This window comes from Leuresthes tenuis, unplaced genomic scaffold, assembly GCF_036924035.1.
Source record: "Leuresthes tenuis unplaced genomic scaffold, fLeuTen1.0.hap1 SCAF_13, whole genome shotgun sequence".
NCBI lineage: Eukaryota > Metazoa > Chordata > Actinopteri > Atheriniformes > Atherinopsidae > Leuresthes > Leuresthes tenuis.
This window is the reverse complement of record NW_027325367.1, coordinates 15,575,894-15,597,366: the sequence shown is the minus strand read 5'-3', so window position 1 is coordinate 15,597,366 and position 21,473 is coordinate 15,575,894. Positions and strand designations below refer to the sequence as shown.

Sequence of the window (21,473 nt, the reverse complement as noted above, 5' to 3'; positions counted from 1 at the left end):
TGATTGGATTTTAAACAGCTGATATATGAATCCCTGAAATACTAAATTTAACCAATTTAACTTGTTACATCACACAGTTTTCCATTTGAAAAGAACAGGGAACAGAAGCAGTGAGACTACTTCGTTTTTGGTAGAATATTTACAATGTAACTTAACTGCAGGATTTCTTACAAAACTATGGGCCTCCAAACTGGAATACAAATTCGTGAATTCATTTTGAGGGGTGCGAGACCTCCACTCATCTGAATGATAGATGAATGCTCTCTGTATCATTCTGAATGATATCCAGTGCTTTTATCAACTTCAGGAGCTGCTGTCACTATATTTAGCCTATAAAGCCTGTGTTTCCATGGCTACATCAGTTAAAGTGTGGTGAAGACAGCAAACCTATACAATCTACATACTGTGAAACCTTGTCAGTATGTGTCAGACTAAAGAATGATGTCCACCCGCATCCCATAAAAAATTTCCACCCACCTCCTGCTTGCATCTCATTTAAAAACACTTTCCAAAACACTGTGAGTCGACTTTTAACAGTTTTCGGAAAAAAAGAATAGTCTGCTTGATCTAAGCGCTGTTTAATCGAAACCCTGAATATCAAATGTAATCATTTCAATAATGCAAGTGCTCGGTTTTTCTTGCCATCATTTCCATTATCAACCTGAAAGCTAACCACAAAACTTCATCTACGTGCAAAGCGGTTGAAGTTGACCTCAGCTTCACTATCTCAGATCATGATGTTCTTAGAAGAAGGTGAGCTCTGAGGACGATGACGAAACTCTCCCTGTATACTCTGCAACACAGCTGAAGAAGCCAGCTGGTTCGTGTTGCCACTGTACTCATCAAAAGGCCAGGTCAGTGCTGGTACTGCGCTGTTTGTAGTAAACACCGAAAAGTCAGAGAATGGAAAGTAATTATACTCCTGTGAAGTCCAAATGTCAAAAGGAAACTGAACTTGACTACAGTTCCATAGTCTGTTCTGATGCTTGGCCATACAACTGTCTATATATTTGTTTTGGCCTTCGAATGCATGGATTTCTGAAATAAAAAAATAAAAAAAACACACTTTTATTTTTTCAGTCTGTGCAAAACAAAGTTAAAAACATGCTTTTTACAGGCTAATATCCAAAAAAGTTCCACACTTATTTGCCTGTCATCAAAGAATCCAATAAATCTTCACCTCTGGATTGCTGAAGGGGCATTTCCTTCACCTGCAACTGGAGAAAATGAGTATTCCAGAGAGGAACAACTCTAATGTCTGACTTTCTTTTTACGCATGTCACCAGCCACTTCCTTAAAGGAGCTCTTTTCAGGTGTGACTCAGACAGCTCGAGCATCCAACCGGGGACTGAACCTGCGCCTCTAAAGAGCGGGTCATAAATCTGCCTCCTTCCTCTGGTCTTACTGCCGGCGTCATTGTCAATCTGCTGCAACATATTGGCCTCTTTTCACTTAAATCAAGATTTATAACACATTTACGATACAGCCCAGCTGGACTTCAAACATAAGCAGCACTGAGGACATCAAATATGACCAGGGCCTCCAGATCAATAAAACAGCTGTCCCATCAGCCCGCTTAACAGGCTCACATTAACATGACCGAACGCACACACATGGTGTATAAAACCTACTCAGTCTGCTGTCATATATAGATATTGTGATTCTGTAGCATGCGTAAAATCACAACTGCCAAAGCCTTAAATGAGCGTGTGTGATATTTTATACCAACAGGGTCTGTTCTGTTCTTCTCCTCGCTCTCTCTGCCTAAAAGAGTAAAACTGGATTTTTTTCCCCTTTCTGGCCATGTCAGAAACAGTAGAATTTGTGTTGCAAATTTAATTTTGCATTACAAATGAGGAGTAATGCAAGAAACAATAGTTTAAGTGAATGCTGAAATCTCTCTGACAGCTGCTGGATTTCAACCAGACAACCAGTCAAGACTAGTTGCACATGAGATTAGATTTCCTTTTGTATAAAAATTGATTATATTAAAACCAAAATATGCCAGTTTTCCTTCCTTTTCTTGATTCTACCATGTGTTTTTTTCCTACATAATTCATGTTATCTTAAATTTAGGAGCTGTATCAAACATCAAACACCATCGAGGCTGTCGTTGGCTTCGAAACCTACAACCTGCTTCCCCAAATCTCCAGCCATTTCTGGGGAATAATTCTGAATATTTATTCCTTCATATTGGTTTTCACTAGTTTCAAGTCTGCTGTGGTTTAATGTCAACCCAGTATTTCCTTGTCATAATCCAGGGCCAGAGGACTGACAAAGGCTGCCTGCTGCACAGAGTGCCTTTTGACGCAAATTTGCAGCAATATAAATAAAGTTGACTTAACCTGACAAAGAGGAAGAACACGAGGAACCATCTTTGTGTTGCTAAATTCAAGTTTCATTACAGTGGCGTTCGCATATAGAGAAGCTTTAACTCATTTTCAGATGACTCATAAAAAGCATGTGGCTGACATCATGGCTGCAGTCTTGCTTCATTTTTAATACAGCATTCTTCACATTCCACCGACAACAATAGATATTCTCGCATCCGCTCTCCGGCCAATCAACCTGTTTACACTTCCTTGTCAGATCATGGTTTATTCATGAGAGCTGGTCAGAGTGGTGAGAACAGGAACTGTGGCGTTCTCCACAGTGTCCCTCGAATCTACAAACACCTGGAAAGGAATCCGAGCAGCAGATGGAACAATCTGAGGCGGACAAGCAAACCACGACGTGTGTGAGGAGCGAAGGAACGTAAAGGGGAGACAAGCTTATGTGTTTTGTTCGACTTCCATGCAAGCTTGCAAGCACATGAAAACATCAAAGCGTCTGGATGAAGTTTTGAACATAAACTAAAGTCTGGTCAGTCAGACCCTCACTGAGGACTTTGATGCAACATCTTAATAAATGCAGGGTCCCGGCTTGCGGTTCGGAGAGTGGGTCCAAATAGTTTCGTTGTGAGCCACAGCCAGAGCAGTCTGTTGGAGGCTCAAGTTGCGGCCTGACATTGCATAAGAGTGTAAGAACACAATGCTTTTCAGATAGGCATGTTATAAATAAAACTGCAGAGAGTATTGGCTGACAAATGTTTCACTGCCTCAGTGCGTTTGTGACTGTAGACATCAAGCAACATGTGACTGACTGTTGTAAATTTTATTTATTCTAAACTATTTTCCCGTAAAGCCTTGTTTGCCATTTTTTTGCGGTAGAATGCATTATCTACTAACAACGCCAAGGTAAATATGCTGGTAAATCACTGTGTGTCTCAGGCAAGCACTACAATAAAAGCAAGCCATCTCACATCATAATAAAGGTTTGTTTAAGCCATGTGAAAAAGAACATATGGCCCTATGTCATCTTCCTCTCCTCATAGCTAGGGGAGCTTTGTGTTGACAGCTGTGCTCACCTGTTAAACCTGCCATAAACTGTAATTGTCACACATTTTATGGCCGCTTCATTTTAGCTGGACTGGAGACATATGGCTATAAAGGGAGATAAGCAAAGTAATATTCATGATTAGAAACCATTACTGGCAGGAGATTTGAGGCAACGAGCACCAGGCTGGAATTGCAGCCAAAAGAAAATGCAAGTGCAAACGAATAACCCTCCTGTAAAGCACACAAACAGCAACAGAATCCTTCTTTGGAGAAACAAATCACAATCACAAAGAATCGTCATGCATGTTATGTCAACAAGTAGCAGAATGAGCAGCTGAGGGCATATGGACACAGAGGGGAGCTGCACGGCGCACGGATCGCCAACAATGCCATTGTGTCTCTGTGGACCCATTGCAGACACAACAGGTGTGTCAATATGACAAGCATTCAACCAATCCGCCACATCTGCCTCCTACGAACACTGAATAAATATAGACGCTCTCCATTTTCACTCTCAGAAGTGCACAGTGACCGTAGGAAAATGACAGATGAAACATAAACAGGCTAAGATCATGCAGAGTTCAGGGGACATGGCAACCGGGGGTGGGGGGTGTGAGGCAGTGTGTTTAAATCTGTTTTTAGGTAACAGATCAGTCAAATGAAAAGCAATTCAAACCACACATTTATGAAAGCTTTTCTTTTTCTCTTTTTTAAAAAAATGCACCATTCCACAGTTTATGATTATCATTGAAGTGTAAAGCATTTCCTAATATGTGCAAATGGTGCTGCTGCACATGCTTTCCCGGTAGCCGTGTGCGCAGTGTTGACGACATGGGAGATAATGCTATTACATGATGATTGTAGTTCCTTTTCACACACGCTCAACTGATGCCAAACAGTGTTTAGATGAACAGGTTGGAGGAAAAAACTGGCTTGTCCCCTCCGTGAACAGACGACTGAAAAACGGTGCGTCGGGCTGCCAGTCTCCCACCAGATGGTAAATGAGAGAGACACGAACGACCGAGTAACAAATACAACCAATCACAGTTTCAAAAACAATATCTGTGCTCAGGAAACCCTTAAGGGGTGAATTTAATCACTACATAATCCATTATCTTTTCTTCTTCGGTCACCTATTTATAAGTTAAACGGACATATGAGCTATAGGGGGGGAATTGACCTTTTCACATAAAAAAGTTGGTTTTCTCGTCTTCAAGTGAGGAGAGAAAACGAGTGTTTTATCTCCATCCTGGGAAGCCCGGCCCCTGTTACATCCTAAATTCTCTTAAAGGCCACGCGTGTGCGGCAGAGAGGCCGCGAGAGCTGATTTGCATACAGCTGAATAGTTAGGCCTGCATCTCCCGTCCCGCACATTACACCCGCATGAGGGCGAGAGAGGGACACGCGCCGCAACAATAGGAGGCACGCTGCCATTAACCGTAAAATACATGGGTGGGCATGAAGGGGCACACGCCACCAACGAGATGAAACACGCTCAAAATTACACATTGGGAGGGGGGGGTCACATTTGATACGATATAGGTCTGTGTATTCGTGCGTAAAATAAACCAAAATACATTTTCTGTTGTAAAGCATTCAAGAGGGTAATTTTGCTTTACTGTAGTTCCATTTTTGTTCTCCAGGCATAGAAAAGGACACCATTCAAAGCTGGTGATATTCGACACCGACAGCAGTTTAAATAACAAATATATATTTCTTTAATCGCATTTGTCATTGTTTGAGATCCATCCCGAGGGAGACACACGTGTGACCCCACAGAGAGCGGAGGCTCTGAGAGGATGGGCTCCAACGCTGGAGTGAGGGCTAATTAGGCGTGCAATTGAGCGGAACCGAGGGCAAAAGGGTGCATGGAGTAAGGCAGTAATTGAATTTCTGCTCTCTAAGTTTCGTCTCTTACACTGTCCCCTCTCATTGTGCGCAAACGTGTAAATATGCGTCCGGCATATTGTGCGCTAAAAATAAGCCAACAGATGTTAGGGCTTGTTAATAATCGCCCAGTATCCGTGGTGGTCAGTCATCTCAGTGCCAGTGGGTATTAAATCTGGATAATTGTTGTTGGGGTGGAAGGGAAGGGGGTTGAATATGTAAAGTGGGCGGTGTCGGCTGGGTGAGTGACAGTTTATGTAATGAGCGGCGCAGTGCAAGTCTATATATCTGGGAGGAGACACACCACGGTTCATTCACTAGTAATAAGGAGAGTGATGAACATCCGTGGCGCACTGACGCACAGAGTTCAGCACCAAAACAAGCTCTGAGCCTTACACACTCAGCGGAGTGACACATTGTGGAGTACAGTGCCATGCAAGGACAGGACGCCTGCTGACAGAAAGACGCGCGGCTGTGGATATTGGGTCTTCCCTCACCTTTGGATAACTTGGAGATTGGGAACGCTTCCTCCGGACGCTTTTGACGCACGGCAACAAGGAGCTACAGAGAACTCCCTCGGAGTGGAGGATTTATTTGTGTTTTAGATCTGTTTTCTGGTCGTTTGTTTCCCTCGGTGTAAACACTTCGGAATAAGAAGGTTTTGCAATTTTATTGGCTGGTGACGCGGCTGCCTTGGAGAAACGAGAAGGATGGCAGCCTGGTTCACCTTTACCATCGCATTCAGCACCACGTTGATAACACAGGTATGAAGGAGGATATACTGTACATCTCCACGGTGGTCCTGAGACCTCGGTGAAAACAGATGGAGAGCCGCTTCTTTTATTCTTTAATGCTCCCCCTCCCCTTTTTTTTCCTTTTCACAGAGTGATCTGTAAGCTATGCGGCGCAATCTTAAATAATATTTCCTTCTCTTTTAGGTATTCGGGTGGGGAGTTTTTGAGGTGGATCTCCACGAATTTAAAAACCACAAGGGTTTGCTGGCAAACGGAAACGCCTGCAAACCCAACTGCAGGACTTATTTCAGTATTTGCTTGAAGAACTATCAGGCTGTGGTCTCGCCAGGTGGCTGCATCTTTGGGAGTACAATGACACCAGTGCTGGGGACAAACTCTTTCAGCGCCAAGGACAGTGGCACTTTTCCTAAACCGATTCAATTCCCCTTCAAGTTTGGATGGCCGGTAAGGGCGTGGAGCACCACATCCACTTTATTTTTGTCTTATTGCAGAACACGGCTATTATGTTGTTTTGCGGGGGGAACTGCTGTGCATTTTGGGAGCGCACAGGTTATTGGTCAGCTCACCTAATCCATATCATTAGGTAATGCTCTGCCGACAAACAGATTGGGCTGCTGCGATGTCGTTCACTTCAAAATCCAGAGGGGCCATGCACTCGCTGTAACTCACGTCTCCTCGTGCATCATTGCAAGAAGCAGCAGCCCAATAAATACATCAGGCAAACACGCAGGAGTTCCACCCGCAAAACGATGAGCTATGTGTCAAAAATATAAGCTGCAGCTGCTGGTTTTTATTAACTGCGGTGTGTTTTCTCCTCAGGGGTCATTTTCATTAATAATTGAAGCCTGGCATTCACCTTATGAAAATCTACCTGTAGGTAAGTGCAACATATATAACCACAGGAGGGAGCTCTGTCTGTACATGTAACAGACATTGAGCTCCGTCTTTTGCACAGTTACACAAAAGGCCAACTTTGGGCTCTTTAACACAGCTCGGACACTAAATATTTTCCCTCTTCGCCTCCTGTTAATTGTTCATAAATTCAGACAATTTTCACGCCTATTCATTCCTTTGTTATGAACTTCAGAACACCTTTCTCATTCTTATACCCAATACAATTGAACTTCCTCTCGTTTATTTTTGGCGTGGGAAAGAGCTGTGGGCTTTGGTGAGAATACACAGTGCCTGCCAAAAAACCCCTGACTGCATCTTCCTGTATTTTACACCTTACTCTGTTCTGCCCTTTGGAAGAGGGGACTGGGCCTGGGAATGTTTTTGCTGACGGAAAGAAAGAGGAAATTTCAACCTGAGTTTATCTTTCATCTCAGCTGTATGGGATTTGATAAGGGATGCAGCTTGGTACTGGGCAGATTATTAAAGCGAAAGTGGATGACTTTTGAACCCGCAAGCCATTTATGGTGCAGTTATTGAGATTAAAAAAATAATAAAACACAATCATTCAAAGACAGAAGCAGGTTTTTAACTAATTTTCTACTCCTGTTTTTTCCCTTCTTTTTTTTCTTTCAGATACCAACAACCAAGACCTTCTGATTAGCATTTTTGCAATCCAAAGACAGCTGGGTGTAGGAAATCACTGGCTGCAGGATACACTGAGTGTACAACAGACTGAGCTGAGATATGCCTACCGGGTCATCTGCAACGACACTTACTATGGAGAAAGTTGTTCCAAAAGATGCACGCCCAGGGATGACCAGTTTGGCCACTACACCTGCACCCGAAATGGGGATTTATCCTGTCTGCCTGGCTGGAAGGGAGAATACTGTGAAGAACGTAAGCAATCTACTGAAGAAACTCGATTTTCCTTGCCTGGCTGGTTGACTTTCTGTTAGCAGCCAGTTCATGTGTTTGTTTTTTTTCATGAGGCCCATAGTTGCGTCAACTTTTGTCACTGTGGTCCACTCTTGTTTTAAGCCTGTGTACCACAATGTGCAGATGTTAGTGGATACTACTGGCCTTGAAACACTTGTTGGCCTTCCGAGACTAGTCGATCTCCATAATTATGTACAGCCTTTGCCTGTCGTTGTCATGACTTGTGCCTAAATAGAAAGCTTACAGATATCAGTAGTTTTCAAAGGTGCAACCCGTAAGTCATCATCATCATCAAAGCTGCAGGATGTTGGGTACATGAACCAGACATGACTTAGTGCAAGTCTGACAGGCAATTTTGGTACAGAATGTGCAGATATATGCCTCATGTAATTTGAAGTTAAATGATTCTGACGTATAATTGGTTGTGGGTTTCTGAACACTCAGATAGTTTAGAATGACAACATTATGGCTGTGTGAACCCACTTGGCAAAATCGTAAACCAACACTCCCAGGATTTGGAAAGCTCTCCATGAGCCAATAGGGAGGCCCGATGCCATTTGGCTCCACAATACCAAAGGGCCCCTCTCACCAAAAACAAATTAATCAAAGAGTAGATTGGAAGGAGGCACCAAGAGAGTAATAGTTACCATGTGCTGGATATGCGACCACATGGATGACAGCGGATCTGTCATCCACGTCACATGGTGGTGAAAGAGAAATTGGCATGTGCTATTTTGACTGTGGCGCCAAATTCTAACCAGATGGGCTCACGTGTTGCAATTACACACACATTAATCGCTGGTGACTACAAAAAATATACATGAGAGAGACAGATTGAGCATCTTTCAGACACCATAATTTCCCTCCACTCTCACACTCCCATACATAAATCTGAACGAGGTCATTTGGGTTCAGTAAACATTTAAGAAGACGGTATGAGGTGCTTTTAAGTTGTTTTCTTAAAGCAAAAACGCGCAACAACTGATGCAGCGAACATAGTGCTAATTAAACCTGAGACTAATAACCTCTTCTTGCATGCTAAATGACAACTCCACTTATCAAGTTAGTTTACACAGGTGGACATTTACCTGCCACTGGTGCCGTTTGTGTTTCAAGGAAGGTCACAGTCAAGTGTGAGCAACCAATTTGTGCTCAATTAAACCATATTTTGCGTCTTCAGGGAGCACTATACGCGCGTGCCCGGTAGCATAATCCGGAGGCATGGGGGGGAGTTGAGGGTGGGCGGGTACGCGGCCATCGATAGGAGGAGCCCAGGCGACTGCACGCGCCAAGGTTAATCGCGGCATTATTATCCGCCACGCGCCACCGATGTTTAGCCCTTCCATTGTTGAGCGCGCGGTAGTAGCAGCTGCAAATATGGTTCTGGCAGGCCACAAACAACAATAGTGACAGCTGTCTGCTATTGAGAGCAAGCATCTGTTCTGGACTAAAGCGGTCGCTTACTGTCAGCCGCCTGATATGTTGTCCTGCGAATCAGTGTCATGCAAGACCGGTACACTTAAAACAGGACAAACAAACTCTCAGCCTGCCCTCCCCTCGCGTGCCCTCAACGGGCATCTGGGGGGTGTGGCGGACAGGTTTAGATCAAATGACGAAAGTTGAGACAGACCGAAGCCTCTTGTACTCCCAATTTACACGCTCATCGTTGGCTATTTCGAGCAAATAACAGCTCTTTAGCCTTGGCTCTTATTTTGGGGTGCGAGGGGATTAGCAGACATTTCTGCCAGTTTACAGTTATTTTTAACCATTTGAAATTTCTGAAATTGTCACATGTCTTAGAGATTGAGTTTAAGGAGACTGTGAAGTTACAACAGCCAGCAAACAGACTCATTGTGTCTCTGTGTTTTTCTTTTTGCTGCAGCTATCTGTCTTGAGGGTTGCAGCGAGAGAAATGGAAACTGCTCCAAACCTGGGGAGTGTGTGTAAGTATCAGTAATTATGAAGTGTTGAAATAAGTGTTGGCTGTTGTGTTGGAGGGAACACATATGGGAACGGTGTTGGTTACTTTCGTGTGAAAAGCCTCGCTTGTTTTTCTAAATGTAGTTTTCAACAACAGGAACTCTCCTCTGCAAACGGCGTTGACGCACACCTAATATTAAATATATCATATAGGCTATATTGTGCCTATATGAGTCATTAAGACAGACCGAAGTGGACTAAATCCACAAAAATACAGAGTCCATGCCCTCTCTGGTTTCACTGCATCACTCACTGACTTCTCTGCTTCCCATGTTCCCTTCCTGTCACTACCCAGTCTCATTCACTCACTCACCAGCGGGTATAACTCACACACACTCATCCACTCTCTGGGAGAAATTCCTCCTGAAGTCGAGTTTGCCCTCGTTTAAGACTTAAAGCCATCCCTCACGGCACGGAAACTGACCCAAATTGGGGATAAATCCTTGAGATACCAAACACGGTAAAGCTGCTTCCACAGCTCCTCTCCATGTTGTAACCTCAGTCGCGCTTCACTCTATCCTGCAGTCTCACGTTTTCAGCAGGGTGCAGAGAAACAGATTGATGACAAATATTAGAGACACGTCTTTATGCCAAGGATTACTGTCAGTATTCATTTCAAGTGCTTATGTTATGTTGCACCATGTCTATAGAAAATAAGTAATTGATCTTGATTATGCACAATAAAGGTCCACTTCCCAATGAATAGCTCACCTTGTAACTCTTTGTATTTCTGTGAGTTGTTGCTCTTGATTAGCCACAGTCCGAGGTGAGCGCTGAAACGCAACCAATTTCAGTTGTCGTGTTCAGTTCTTCCCACCAGACCTGCAAGATTAGAGGAAAAAGTGAAAAAATATGTTGTCGTTTTTCAGTTGCAGAGAAGGCTGGCAAGGCACGTTCTGTGACGAGTGTAAGAAGTACCCGGCCTGTAAGCACGGTACCTGCCAGCTGCCGTGGCAGTGCAACTGCCAGGAGGGCTGGGGAGGCCTCTTTTGTGACCAAGGTACGCCACACAACTTGGACGACTGCTCCTGTTCCTTTTCAAAAGATGCTCTCATATTACTTGTTGTTTTCGTTTGAATTAACTTCAAAGCATTAGTAAATTAGGTTTCCTCTGAAGTGTATTCATAGCTTTACACACACATCCGGGGTAGATGGCTCTTTTTCCTCCCGCAGGCACCTTGTAAACAAACACTCTTCTCCCCCCCCCCCACAGACCTGAACTTCTGCACCCATCACCATCCCTGTGCCAACGGCGCCACCTGTATGAACACGGGCCAAGGGAGCTATACGTGTACTTGCTTACCTGGATTCACAGGGGTTAACTGTGAGCTGGAGATGCAGGAGTGTGACAGCAACCCCTGCAGGAATGGAGGAATATGCACGGTCAGTAGGAAAGGGAAAAAGTACTTGTTGAATTTTTTTCTTCTCTTTCTTTCTTATATGCGGGCTAACTTGTGCTCTCTCTGTTCAATTCCTAAGAATCTGGAGAGCGGCTACATGTGCACGTGTCCCCAAGGTTTCGAGGGCTCCCACTGCGAGCACAGTTCGCTGATATGTACCGACTCCCCGTGCTTCCACGGCGGCAAATGCTGGGAGAAGGACAATGGCCGCAGCTATATGTGCGAGTGTCCCCGCGGCTACACTGGACTCAACTGCGAGAAGAGAGTGGACAAGTGCACGTCGCTTCCCTGCGCTAATGGTACGGTCTTCCTCTCCTCTTTGCCCCCCCCTTTTTTGAACTTCCCCTCCCCCCCTTTAAATTCCTGCAACTGGAAGCAGTGTGGAACAACAGGAATTGGTGGGAACTTGGTGTCTATTGTCCTCCATATAAACATTCGGCAGCTCAGAGCAGCGGCTTGTAAATGTCACCACAGCTTGCTGCGGTTGTTGATGAAAGGGGACAAATATCCAAGCGCAGTTCAGTTTCTGTCTTCTTGTAAACATGGAGGGCTCCGGGATTGTTCTGTGTGTGGAGAACAATACACAGTGCTGTGGTTACGCTGGATTTGATGAAGATGTGTGAACTCAATGGGCCTCGCAGGAGAGTTTTATTATGACCGCGTTTTCTTTCGTTTTGAAATGCCTCGATGTTGAAATGTTTCTCAATCTGTATTTGTTGATATTCAAATGTCCTCTTCCCTTGTAGGTGGTCTGTGTCTCCTCCAAGGCGGCATGCGCATGTGTAGCTGCCGCGCAGGATTCACCGGCCAGCGCTGCGAAATCAACATCAATGAATGTGCTGGCAGCCCCTGCCTTAACGGGGGCACCTGTCAAGACCGAATCAACGACTACACCTGCACTTGTCCAGTGGGCTACGGCGGGCGCAACTGCGACAGAATCCTGGATGAGTGTTCCCTTCAGCCCTGCCTCAACGGGGGCCTTTGCACTGGAGGCGGCGGGCCAGGCAAGCCTCCACCAGCCTGCATCTGTCCCTCTGGCTTCAGCGGGCCTCGATGCGAAGACGGCTTCCAGTGGGCGGCAGTTTCTCTGGCTGTGGGGCTGGTTGCGCTGCTTGTGCTGCTGTGCATGGTGGGCTTGGCTTTGAGGCACATCCACAGGCAGTCGCGAAGACAGGAGGCAGAAACGGAGACTATGAATAACTTTTCCAGCGTTCAGAGGGACAACCTGATCCCAGCGTCCCAGCTGAAAAACACCAACCAGAAAGTGAGCCTGGAGGTGGACTGTGACTCAGAGAAATCGAACTTTATCCATAAAAACTATCACTTGGACTCTTACAACTCTAAATCGAAAGAGTTCAAGGATGAAAAATCACAAGGGGATAAAAGTCTTATTTATGACAAGTGTTTAGAGGATAAAATACCTTTGAGTAGAATGTACAGGTAAGCGGAACCACATTTGCACTCAATTTAGCCATGCTGTGATCATGTGTTTTCCATAAATGTCCTGCTATTTATTTTTCATCATACATAAGCACATATATGGAACCCAGCTGGGTAAAAATGTTAATAAGAGTTCCCGCTCAGTGAATGAATTGTTTGTTTGAACCCGCAAAGTTTCCATCAAGTCTGTGCGTGCTTAACAGCTCGCCCCCCTGCGCTACATATGATGCATAGCTCTGCCATGTGCTTCTTGTTTGCATTAACACAATGTGTGATTTGTGTTTGCAGCGAAAAGCCAGAGTGTAGGATATCTACAATATGTTCCTCGAGAGACTCCATGTACCAGTCGGTATTTGTTATAGCAGAGGAGAGGAGGGAATGCGTCATAGCAACTGAGGTAAGCCAACATAAAAATTTTTTAAAAAATACTCACACACATATCTTCATCAGCATTTCCTTAGATGCTCCATTTCACTTGCATTATGTTGTCCCAAGTGTGTTATCCCTCAGGAGTGCACGAACATTTACGACTGGGGATGATGCTATTTGTAAAAAAGTCGTAGTCTGGTATTTAGACCTAAAATGGAGACTGACCGTTTTTTATGCATTATTGGTTTCGATAAATTATGCTGGCTATTCTTTATCTTGGCCATATGATGACCTAAATCCTAACTTATACTGATTCTTCGCACATGTTTGGCTCTACTCGGTCTCAAAGGTGCTATGTTTTACTGCTGTGGCACTTTTCAAGAGGTTTGTTTCCAAGCTGAACGTAACGGCGATACTGGAGCTCATGAGCTGTTACAGCTGAACCGCCGTTTGGAAAATGTGTTGCTTCTGCTTTATTTACATGGTTCAAACAGCGGGCTGAGTTTGTAACCCCAGTATTTTTGTTTTTCCCACAGGTATAAAACTGTGAGAGGTCAGCAAGCAAGGAAAGGAAGACGGAGACACAATCGAGGCAGAATATGATATTCTGGATTGTTTACAAATGCTGAGAAGAGACTGGAGATCGATTTCGATGCTCACTGCTGCTCTGGAACACTTAAGAACTGGAGAGGGCACAGACCTCTGCTCTGAAGATTGGAAAAAAACTCAACAGAACTGAGGAACTTTGTGTTGACCCGAGTGTTTGTATGCAAAGCCTGTACAGTGAAGGACCTCTCTCAGTTTAAACAGACTGGCGAATACAATGACTACACGAGGTGTGAAGACTGACAGAGCGTCAGTGAAACGCTCGTTTATAATCCTGGACAGTAAAAGGAGGCGAAGGCGGATCGTTGCCCTTCGTACCTGACCCAGCCTTGTTTGATAATCATAATGACTCTGACAGCCAACCAATCGGTGAAAAAAGGTGCCTAAGATTTGACCCCCTCCAAATCGCCCCCTCCCAAACACTCACTCCTGCCAGCTTTGCCTGCTATGCAAGACTCAGGGTCGAGATGAGTGAACTCACCCGCTGTCGCAATCCAGCCTCACCAACACTGAAAGATATGAATGTGTGAAACTAATCTTCAACGGTCAATCGTGTGAAAATGACTGGTTGGACTTGTCAGCGCCAGGGTGGAGATTGTATGCAGCCCAAAATTCACTAGAAGCCTTAAAAGAGGGGGTTTAAATGCTAAATTTGTGCCCTTGTGTGTTCTTGGATCATTTGCACTAAAAGAAGAAGAAGAAGCAGGAGAAAAAAAGAAGAAAAAAAACTTTTCAATCAACAGGGATTTGAAGAGAAAACCACAGGAGCCCAATAGTCAGTGGAGTGCCAGCAAGATCCAAGAGAAAGTGTGCATAGAAAAGTGTTTTGTTTTTGTTTTTGTTTTGTTTTTTTTATGCAACCCAACTGAGAAACACAAAGAGACTCAAACTAGGAGAAAAGACTGTCACACCACTGCCTGCCTATAATACATTTCAAAAGTACAGAACCAATAATGTAATTTTTTAAATGATTATTTCCAGAGTTTAATTTAAATATGACACACTGCTCTTTATATGTTTTATAATATTATTTTGTATATAATGCATATTTATAAGGACCAAACTTCTGAAGAATAAAACTTCCTTGAAAACTGTTTGTCGGTGAATGGAAAAGGAAATTATTTTCGAGGTGTTGATGAATGGTGATCTAGTGTGTTTTGTGTTTAATTTCATCTGGTTTAAAGCTCAAAATAGACCCCCGTGCTTCCATCCTTGGCGCTCGGTTAGATTCCTTGAGATGCGAGTAGGTTTTTGCGGGTGAAATTCAGCCGCTCTCCTGCATTCGCACTTCATCATCTGTCTTGTTTTGGACGGTACTTTGAGACATGAAGCTCCCTTGCTTGTAGCATCACTACCTCGAGTAATTCCTGGAAACGCTGTTGGCTCCCTCCCCGCTCACCCACCCCTTGTTCTCTCTCTGGCCCTAAATTGGCTTGAAATTCAAATCCGTTTCCACGGAAACCACCCCCTCAAGCTGGAAATGGTGAAACAAAGCCAGGCGCAGGGCAAAGGGGAACCTCAGCCCCTCACCCCTCATAATGCTCGCACACGCATCCGTGCGCACACACACAGCCAGCCAAACAGATGCCGTGGGGGAGTGCGGAGTGAGTCTGCGGTGCCATAAAAACAGCAGCATATGCCAGGCCTCTCACCCTGTGTGCATGACCCACAGAGTGCACAGACCTCCTCCCATAAAAAAATACACTCAGGCTCTCGCAAGCTCCCCAACTGCCTGCCTCCCCCTCAGGGTTAGGAGCAATATTTCAATGCCCGGTTCTGTACCACCCACTCCCACGAACAAAGGTGCAGAGAGGACCTGGCACCAGTGGGGCTGTCACAGGAGGGGAGGGCGAAACCAGATGGGAGCCAGTGGATCTGCAAAGAATCCACGTAAACAGAAAAAGATCCCCACCACAGAAAAGTTGTCTTGTCAGAACAGCCCGATGAATCTTGTCACCCCCCTGCCCTTCTTCACAGCTCCTTACAATAGAAGGCGCCCATGGATTAGTGTTTTAATAGATCCCAATCTTGTTTTTCTTTTTCTTTTTTACTGTCATCCATATTATCAAAATGTCTCATGCCTCCAATTAACAGAAATCTCGCAACAGTCAACACCCCCTAATCAGCAGCAATCAACAGTCGGCAGAGAATCTGGATGCCTTTTTCCCCTCACACACATCCTGTCAGCTGCTTGACCTGGGCATCCTCATCTAAAAGCTTGTGTATGTGTGTGTGTGTGTATTTGGAAAAAAAAAAAGAAAGAAAAAAAATGGGGAAAAAAAGTTTGGGAAAGGAAGCTCAGGAAAAACATACATGTTATCACAATGATTAATCATCCAGTTGAAGCCCCTCGTGCTTTGGTCTGTTACCTGACCCAGTCTGATTGCACTTAAGAGTTTCTTCCCACCGTCATCATAGTCACACCTAAAAGCAGACACACACCCTCATTCACACTTGATCGCGCATGCTAGGGCTCTGCTCTTTGGCCTCTGGGTGTCCATAACATAGCCAGGCATTTTCATTGTGTTATAATCACAGCATCCTGTTTGTGACCCAGTGACATCAGTTCCTGTTTCCTCTCTGATTAAAAAATGCAGAACATGCCGGTGCGGGCCAACAGTTTTTCTCACGCATCGCTTTCTTCATTCTGCGCTCACTAACACAGATGATTTGGGTTTTCAGGAAACAACCTCAAAACAAGCGAGGGCACAGACGAGTTGTAATCAGCATTATTTGTGCTGAGGAAATGTGTGATTTTTCTGCCCTCTGCAAAGCAAATGTCCACCTCCAGTCTATTTTGTATGCAATCGAGGAATGTGAAAGCTCCTCTCTGCCAACTGCCAACTCTTTTTCACTTACAATCAGGAGTCTAAAACTTCTCCTTGCTCCAGGCTTTATTTGGATCCATATTTAAATCCCAAATTTGGATTCAAATAAAGCGATGGTGGCTTAAGCTACAGTGGAAAACAGAAACGCAGCTAAACTCAACAACAAAACCAGAAACAAACACAAAAACAAAACCGAAGACGAGATTTTAGCAAAACGCAACAAGAAAATGAAACAAACGCTCAAACAATTGAAAAAAACTAAACAAAACACAATAATCTGGAAAAATTAACAACAAATCAGAAAACGCAGCAAAATGTAACAGCATCCAAAAACACGACAACAGCATCTGAAGCAGTAGATTCAAAACAATCTGCAAGTACAGCGACACACAACTTTTCCAATTCAAACAAAACAACATTTTACAAAACATAGCATTTTATAAAGCACTGCAAAATTTCAGACAGCGCAACACTTTTTTTATTGTTGTGTCTTCTAGAATGTTCGTCACTTTTGTGTTGTTTTTGGAAATGTTGTGATTCCTGTCCACCAAAGGGAAAGGCAAAACAGAAACGCTTGACGACTGATTTGTTTGCTTGTGTGTTTGATTGCAATGTTACGCAAAAACTGTGTTTTTTCATGACATTTCATGAAACTTGGTGGAGAATCAGAGTGTAGTTAAAGGAGGAATCAGTCTAATTTTTGGTACAGGCTGGAATTGCTTTCGTCAAAACTGCAAAAATCAGCATTAGCCTCGGAGGAAGCCGCACTCTCTGAGTGCTCTTGGCCTGTTGGTTGCTGCATTTTGTTAAATGTTGAGTTTTCTGATTGATGTGTGCCTCGGTAGTGGATAAAAATCTGCCGTCTCATCTGCAGCAGCCTTTCCTGCACTTGCAGTCGTCTCATTAATTAACACTAGGTGTCAGTAAGAAACCCACACACAGGAAGTAAGTGATAAGATGCCAAAATGAAACCCTATGCATTCACATGTTTGATTTACTGTAATGTAACGGCAGCACATTTTTGTAATACACTGAACTGAGCTTAAATCAGAACCAATACCTCCTTTACGATACAAATCCACTGGAAGATTCACAAGAGTATTTTGCTTGTTTAGTTAACATTGCCCTGTAAGTGCAGTCAACTTTTAGATCCAAGTGACATGTCTCCGTAACCTGACCTGAAGCTGCTGGCCTTCAAAGGAATGTGTGCATCACAGCTTGAAAACAACCACCACTTTTACTGCCTCGCTCTTTGGCCAAAGTAGTTTTCTTGCTTATCTATGGGGCGACCTATGATTTCAGATTTCACCGTCAAAACACAAAAGCAGCAGGTGTCAGTAAAGCCTTTGACCGGCTTTAGTGAGAGCTTCTTCTCTGAGGCCGATAAAGCAGAGGACTTGAGAAATAGATGGATATGTGAGGGCAGTGAAAAATGGGTGGGGAGCTTGGCCCTGACAGAGGGTCACTCAAATGTCTGTATTGTTTGCTGCTTTGAATTTATGAGGAGCTGATACAGTTGTCTGGCCTCTTATCAAGACAGATAATGCCAGCTATTTATAGATAATCTATTTATTGAACGCAAATGAGCCTCTGCTATCACGTCATATTTAGATCTGCCAGTGGTGGTGAGCATTTTCCCACATTTATCAGGTTCTTCATCTTTCTATTCATCTCTCTGTGTAAAAGTATCTAGAATGTGCTCAATTTGTGGGCTTTAAAAAAAAAAGATTCCCTCTACTTACATGTTACTTTTGCTACTTTGGATTTTTGAGTATTTGGTATTTCATAAAGGCGTTTGATTCGTCCAAATACTACTGAAACCTGGCATAAACTACTAAATCACCCACTGACCCAGTGGCCAGGCGACAACGTAGTAATGACTGTTGAATACAGCATGTGGAAAGGGGCCTGTGTTTGTGTGTTTACAGAGCTAGAACAATTTTGCCAGAGCCTTCCTGTTTATAACATTCTGACCCACTGGATAGCCACAGCATCATGTGCTATGTCATAGTGACCCTTGCTGATTTAAAGATTTGACAAATACACATATACTCAAATGCTTTTATAAATGTCTCTCAAGGTTCACGATTATTGCCATGAACAGAGCTGTCAAACGTCTTTATAGGTCTAACATGTTTGGTCTCATGTAAACATCCATATCCAGTGCTGATTAACTACCTTTCATGTCGGCTTTGATTTCCCTTACTCGTGGGTTATTTTACATGATATGTTTACACTGAAATAACTGTTTGCGCTTTGATCAACTTTAGAATACTCTTAAACATTCGTTTGCTTTCAGCGTGACATTTGCAGTTTAATAAAAATATATCCCTTCCATATAAGACTCTTTATCCTAACCGAAAGCTGATGCAATGTCTTGGTATCTTGCTGAGTTGCTTTAAAGGCCTCGAAATACTGTGGTGCGTTGCATCAGCCAGATAATATCAAGAGAATGACAACAAGAACGACCAATCATGAATTGAGCCATTTGGAATGACAGTTAAGTAACCAATCGTGTTGAAAAATAGACCTGCGTCATAAGTCACGTTTGGGCCAATTGGAGATAGAATGTTGCCTTAAGTCACGCCTTATTCGACGCACCGAAATCTGTTTGGATAAAATGTGACTGAGCAAGTCTTTCTTGAAAATCATTGGTAGAAGCCGCTTGGAGGGATCCGCCTTCTCAACATGTACTCTATAAATACATGAACAAGGCGGCGCCATGTTATCGAGGAAACGCGTCAGACAAGACATTAACAACCTCACGGGGACGCGACAAACAACGGCGTGTTTGTAACAGTAATATCTTTAAAACCTCGATCGAATTGTTCAATCTAAATTCAGACTAATATCAGCCGGCATAGTAGCTGGCCACAACGGTTTTCGTCTTTTTTTCTCCAAGTCGAGTCGGAGGCCGAAGCGGCTGCCATGGATTTTTAAGGCATAATGCGGCACCTCTAATGCAATGGCAATGCATAGTGCAAGGCAAAATCAACCGCGAAATTCCATCTTCGCAACTGCTAAGCAGTTGGGCTCAAATACCGTCCGCGGTATACCAGCGAGCCAACCGGTACCGCTGCTCCTGGACCGGAGGAAGCTAATGCTAGCTAGCTAGTTATCTCAATCATTAGCCACAAGTTATCCATCAATTCATCTGAACGTCAACACTACCGATCAACATGAAGCCTCAAGACCTAATCACCGGGAAGACCAGCCTGTGGATCTTCGGGTACGGGTCACTGGTGTGGAAACCTGACTTCAAGTACAAGAGGAGCGAGGTCGGTTACATTCAAGGCTACAAGAGACGTTTCTGGCATGGGGACAACTTCCATCGTGGAAGCGACAAGTCGGTAAGATTATTTTTATTTGTACAGAGTAAGGCATACGATGCTCATTAGCTGCTGTGCTTGTAACTGCCTGGCTCAGATTGCATCAGTTGTTTTCCTTGAGATGACCTACTTCTATTGCTCTTCACAGCCCGGAAGAGTCGTGACGCTGATCGAAGACGATGACGTAAGTGGAAATCTCTACTTCCTATTGGTTTAGCGATGTAGTGGAATTTCTAGGTTGAGTAATGTGTCCCCACAAATGTCTGATTTTTACATGCCCTATTTTTTCCCTTCACACAGTCGACCACTTGGGGTATGGCGTTCGAGGTGTCAGGCACACAAGTGGAAGAGTCCCTCAAGTACCTCAACGTTCGTGAGACTGTCTGCGGCGGCTACGTCACCAAGATGGTGGAGTTCTTTCCTAATGGGGACAAGCAGGCTCCTGTTCAAGCATTGGTGTACATCGCCACCTCCGAAAACCCCCTGTACCTGGGATGGGCCAGCCCGGAGGTAATCGGCGCCCAGATCGCTGTGTGCAGTGGGAAGACAGGCCACAACCTGGAGTACCTTCTCCGGCTGGCACAGTTCATGAGGAGCAGCTGCCCACATGTGGAAGACGATCACCTGTATACCATCGAGGCCGCAGCACTGACTGTGGTTTATCTGTTGGCAGCTCAGTAGCTCGTACCCTTAGTTTCACTTGCCTTATAGTTGAAACACTAGTCATCAGAGGCTTTTCTGTAATACCAGTCCTCTTGTGTTCTGTTCTGTAAGTTCACACTTTCATACTGTGTGAATCCAATGAGTACCACTAAAGTGACAAAAGGGAAGCATGATAAACCTGTTGCATGTGTTTTAACACCATTACAAGATGTTCAGTCACTGTTAACTGTAAATGCTGGGTTTTTCTTTTAAATGCACACTACTATGGATGTGATCAGTTCTGATTCCGTCCAGTCCATTAAAAGGGTTTTGCAATTAGTTTTCCATCCAACTGCTACTTTGATGTTTAACTACTCCTGTGTCCAGTTTAAAGTTAAAAATGCCAATAAAAAAAATGAAAAAACAAAACATGGATTTTATTTAATTTTTTTGGTGCCTTCAGTGTTCTTGTGATTGTCAAAGACTTGTTCAAATCCAAGATCACATTTATGTGGACTGACATCAGAGCCCAAGTCTGTTTAGAAGACATGACCTATAAATGCATTACATGGCTTAAATGGAGCATTTATTGTTTTTATTGTAATGCTGAATGTTTTTGCCCATGGAGCATTAAAAGCATATCAGAAACTGTCTTTGACAATGAGAAATTAGCTTTTTGGGTGAAACATTTCCTCAAATAACAAGTCAAATTCTAAGCTGCCTTCATGTACATCAAGAAAATGGTGCCATGCCACCTGGTTTGTTCTAAGAGACCTCTATAGTGGAATGCAGTGCTTTCAGATTTAACCCAGTTGAATATTGTGCTCAGCAGCATGTAAAGTTGTTTTTCAAAGCCGACCGCAGGAGGACACCTATGCAAACATACATCAGGGCACTCCCAAATACTGACCGGAGCAGATTGTACCTTGGATCAGATTCAAGTCAAGAGTCTATCTCGGTGCACAGGCTTATATAACTGCTGCCCGGGAATAAATCCAGACCTGGAAGTCCTGTGTTTATAAGTCTGCTC

At 43.9% G+C, this 21,473-nt stretch overlaps 2 protein-coding genes across 2 annotated transcripts; both read left to right on the top strand.

Annotated features, from left to right (window-relative positions):
• The first annotated feature begins 5,582 nt into the window (after window positions 1-5,582).
• On the top strand, window positions 5,583-14,718 carry dll4 (delta-like 4 (Drosophila)). The gene is made up of 11 exons (XM_072362308.1): window positions 5,583-6,028; window positions 6,203-6,463; window positions 6,839-6,896; window positions 7,547-7,810; window positions 9,732-9,792; window positions 10,699-10,829; window positions 11,043-11,212; window positions 11,309-11,528; window positions 11,976-12,669; window positions 12,958-13,066; window positions 13,575-14,718. Exons 1-11 carry the CDS (start codon window positions 5,975-5,977, stop codon window positions 13,578-13,580), a joined length of 2,028 nt encoding a protein of 675 aa, XP_072218409.1. The 5' UTR covers window positions 5,583-5,974; the 3' UTR covers window positions 13,581-14,718.
• Window positions 14,719-19,186: 4,468 nt separating this feature from the next.
• On the top strand, window positions 19,187-20,869 carry chac1 (ChaC, cation transport regulator homolog 1 (E. coli)). Its single transcript, XM_072362344.1, has 3 exons — window positions 19,187-19,822; window positions 19,950-19,985; window positions 20,102-20,869. The coding sequence occupies exons 1-3, from the start codon at window positions 19,652-19,654 to the stop codon at window positions 20,480-20,482; spliced, it is 588 nt and encodes a 195-aa protein (XP_072218445.1). The 5' UTR covers window positions 19,187-19,651; the 3' UTR covers window positions 20,483-20,869.
• Window positions 20,870-21,473: the final 604 nt, after the last annotated feature.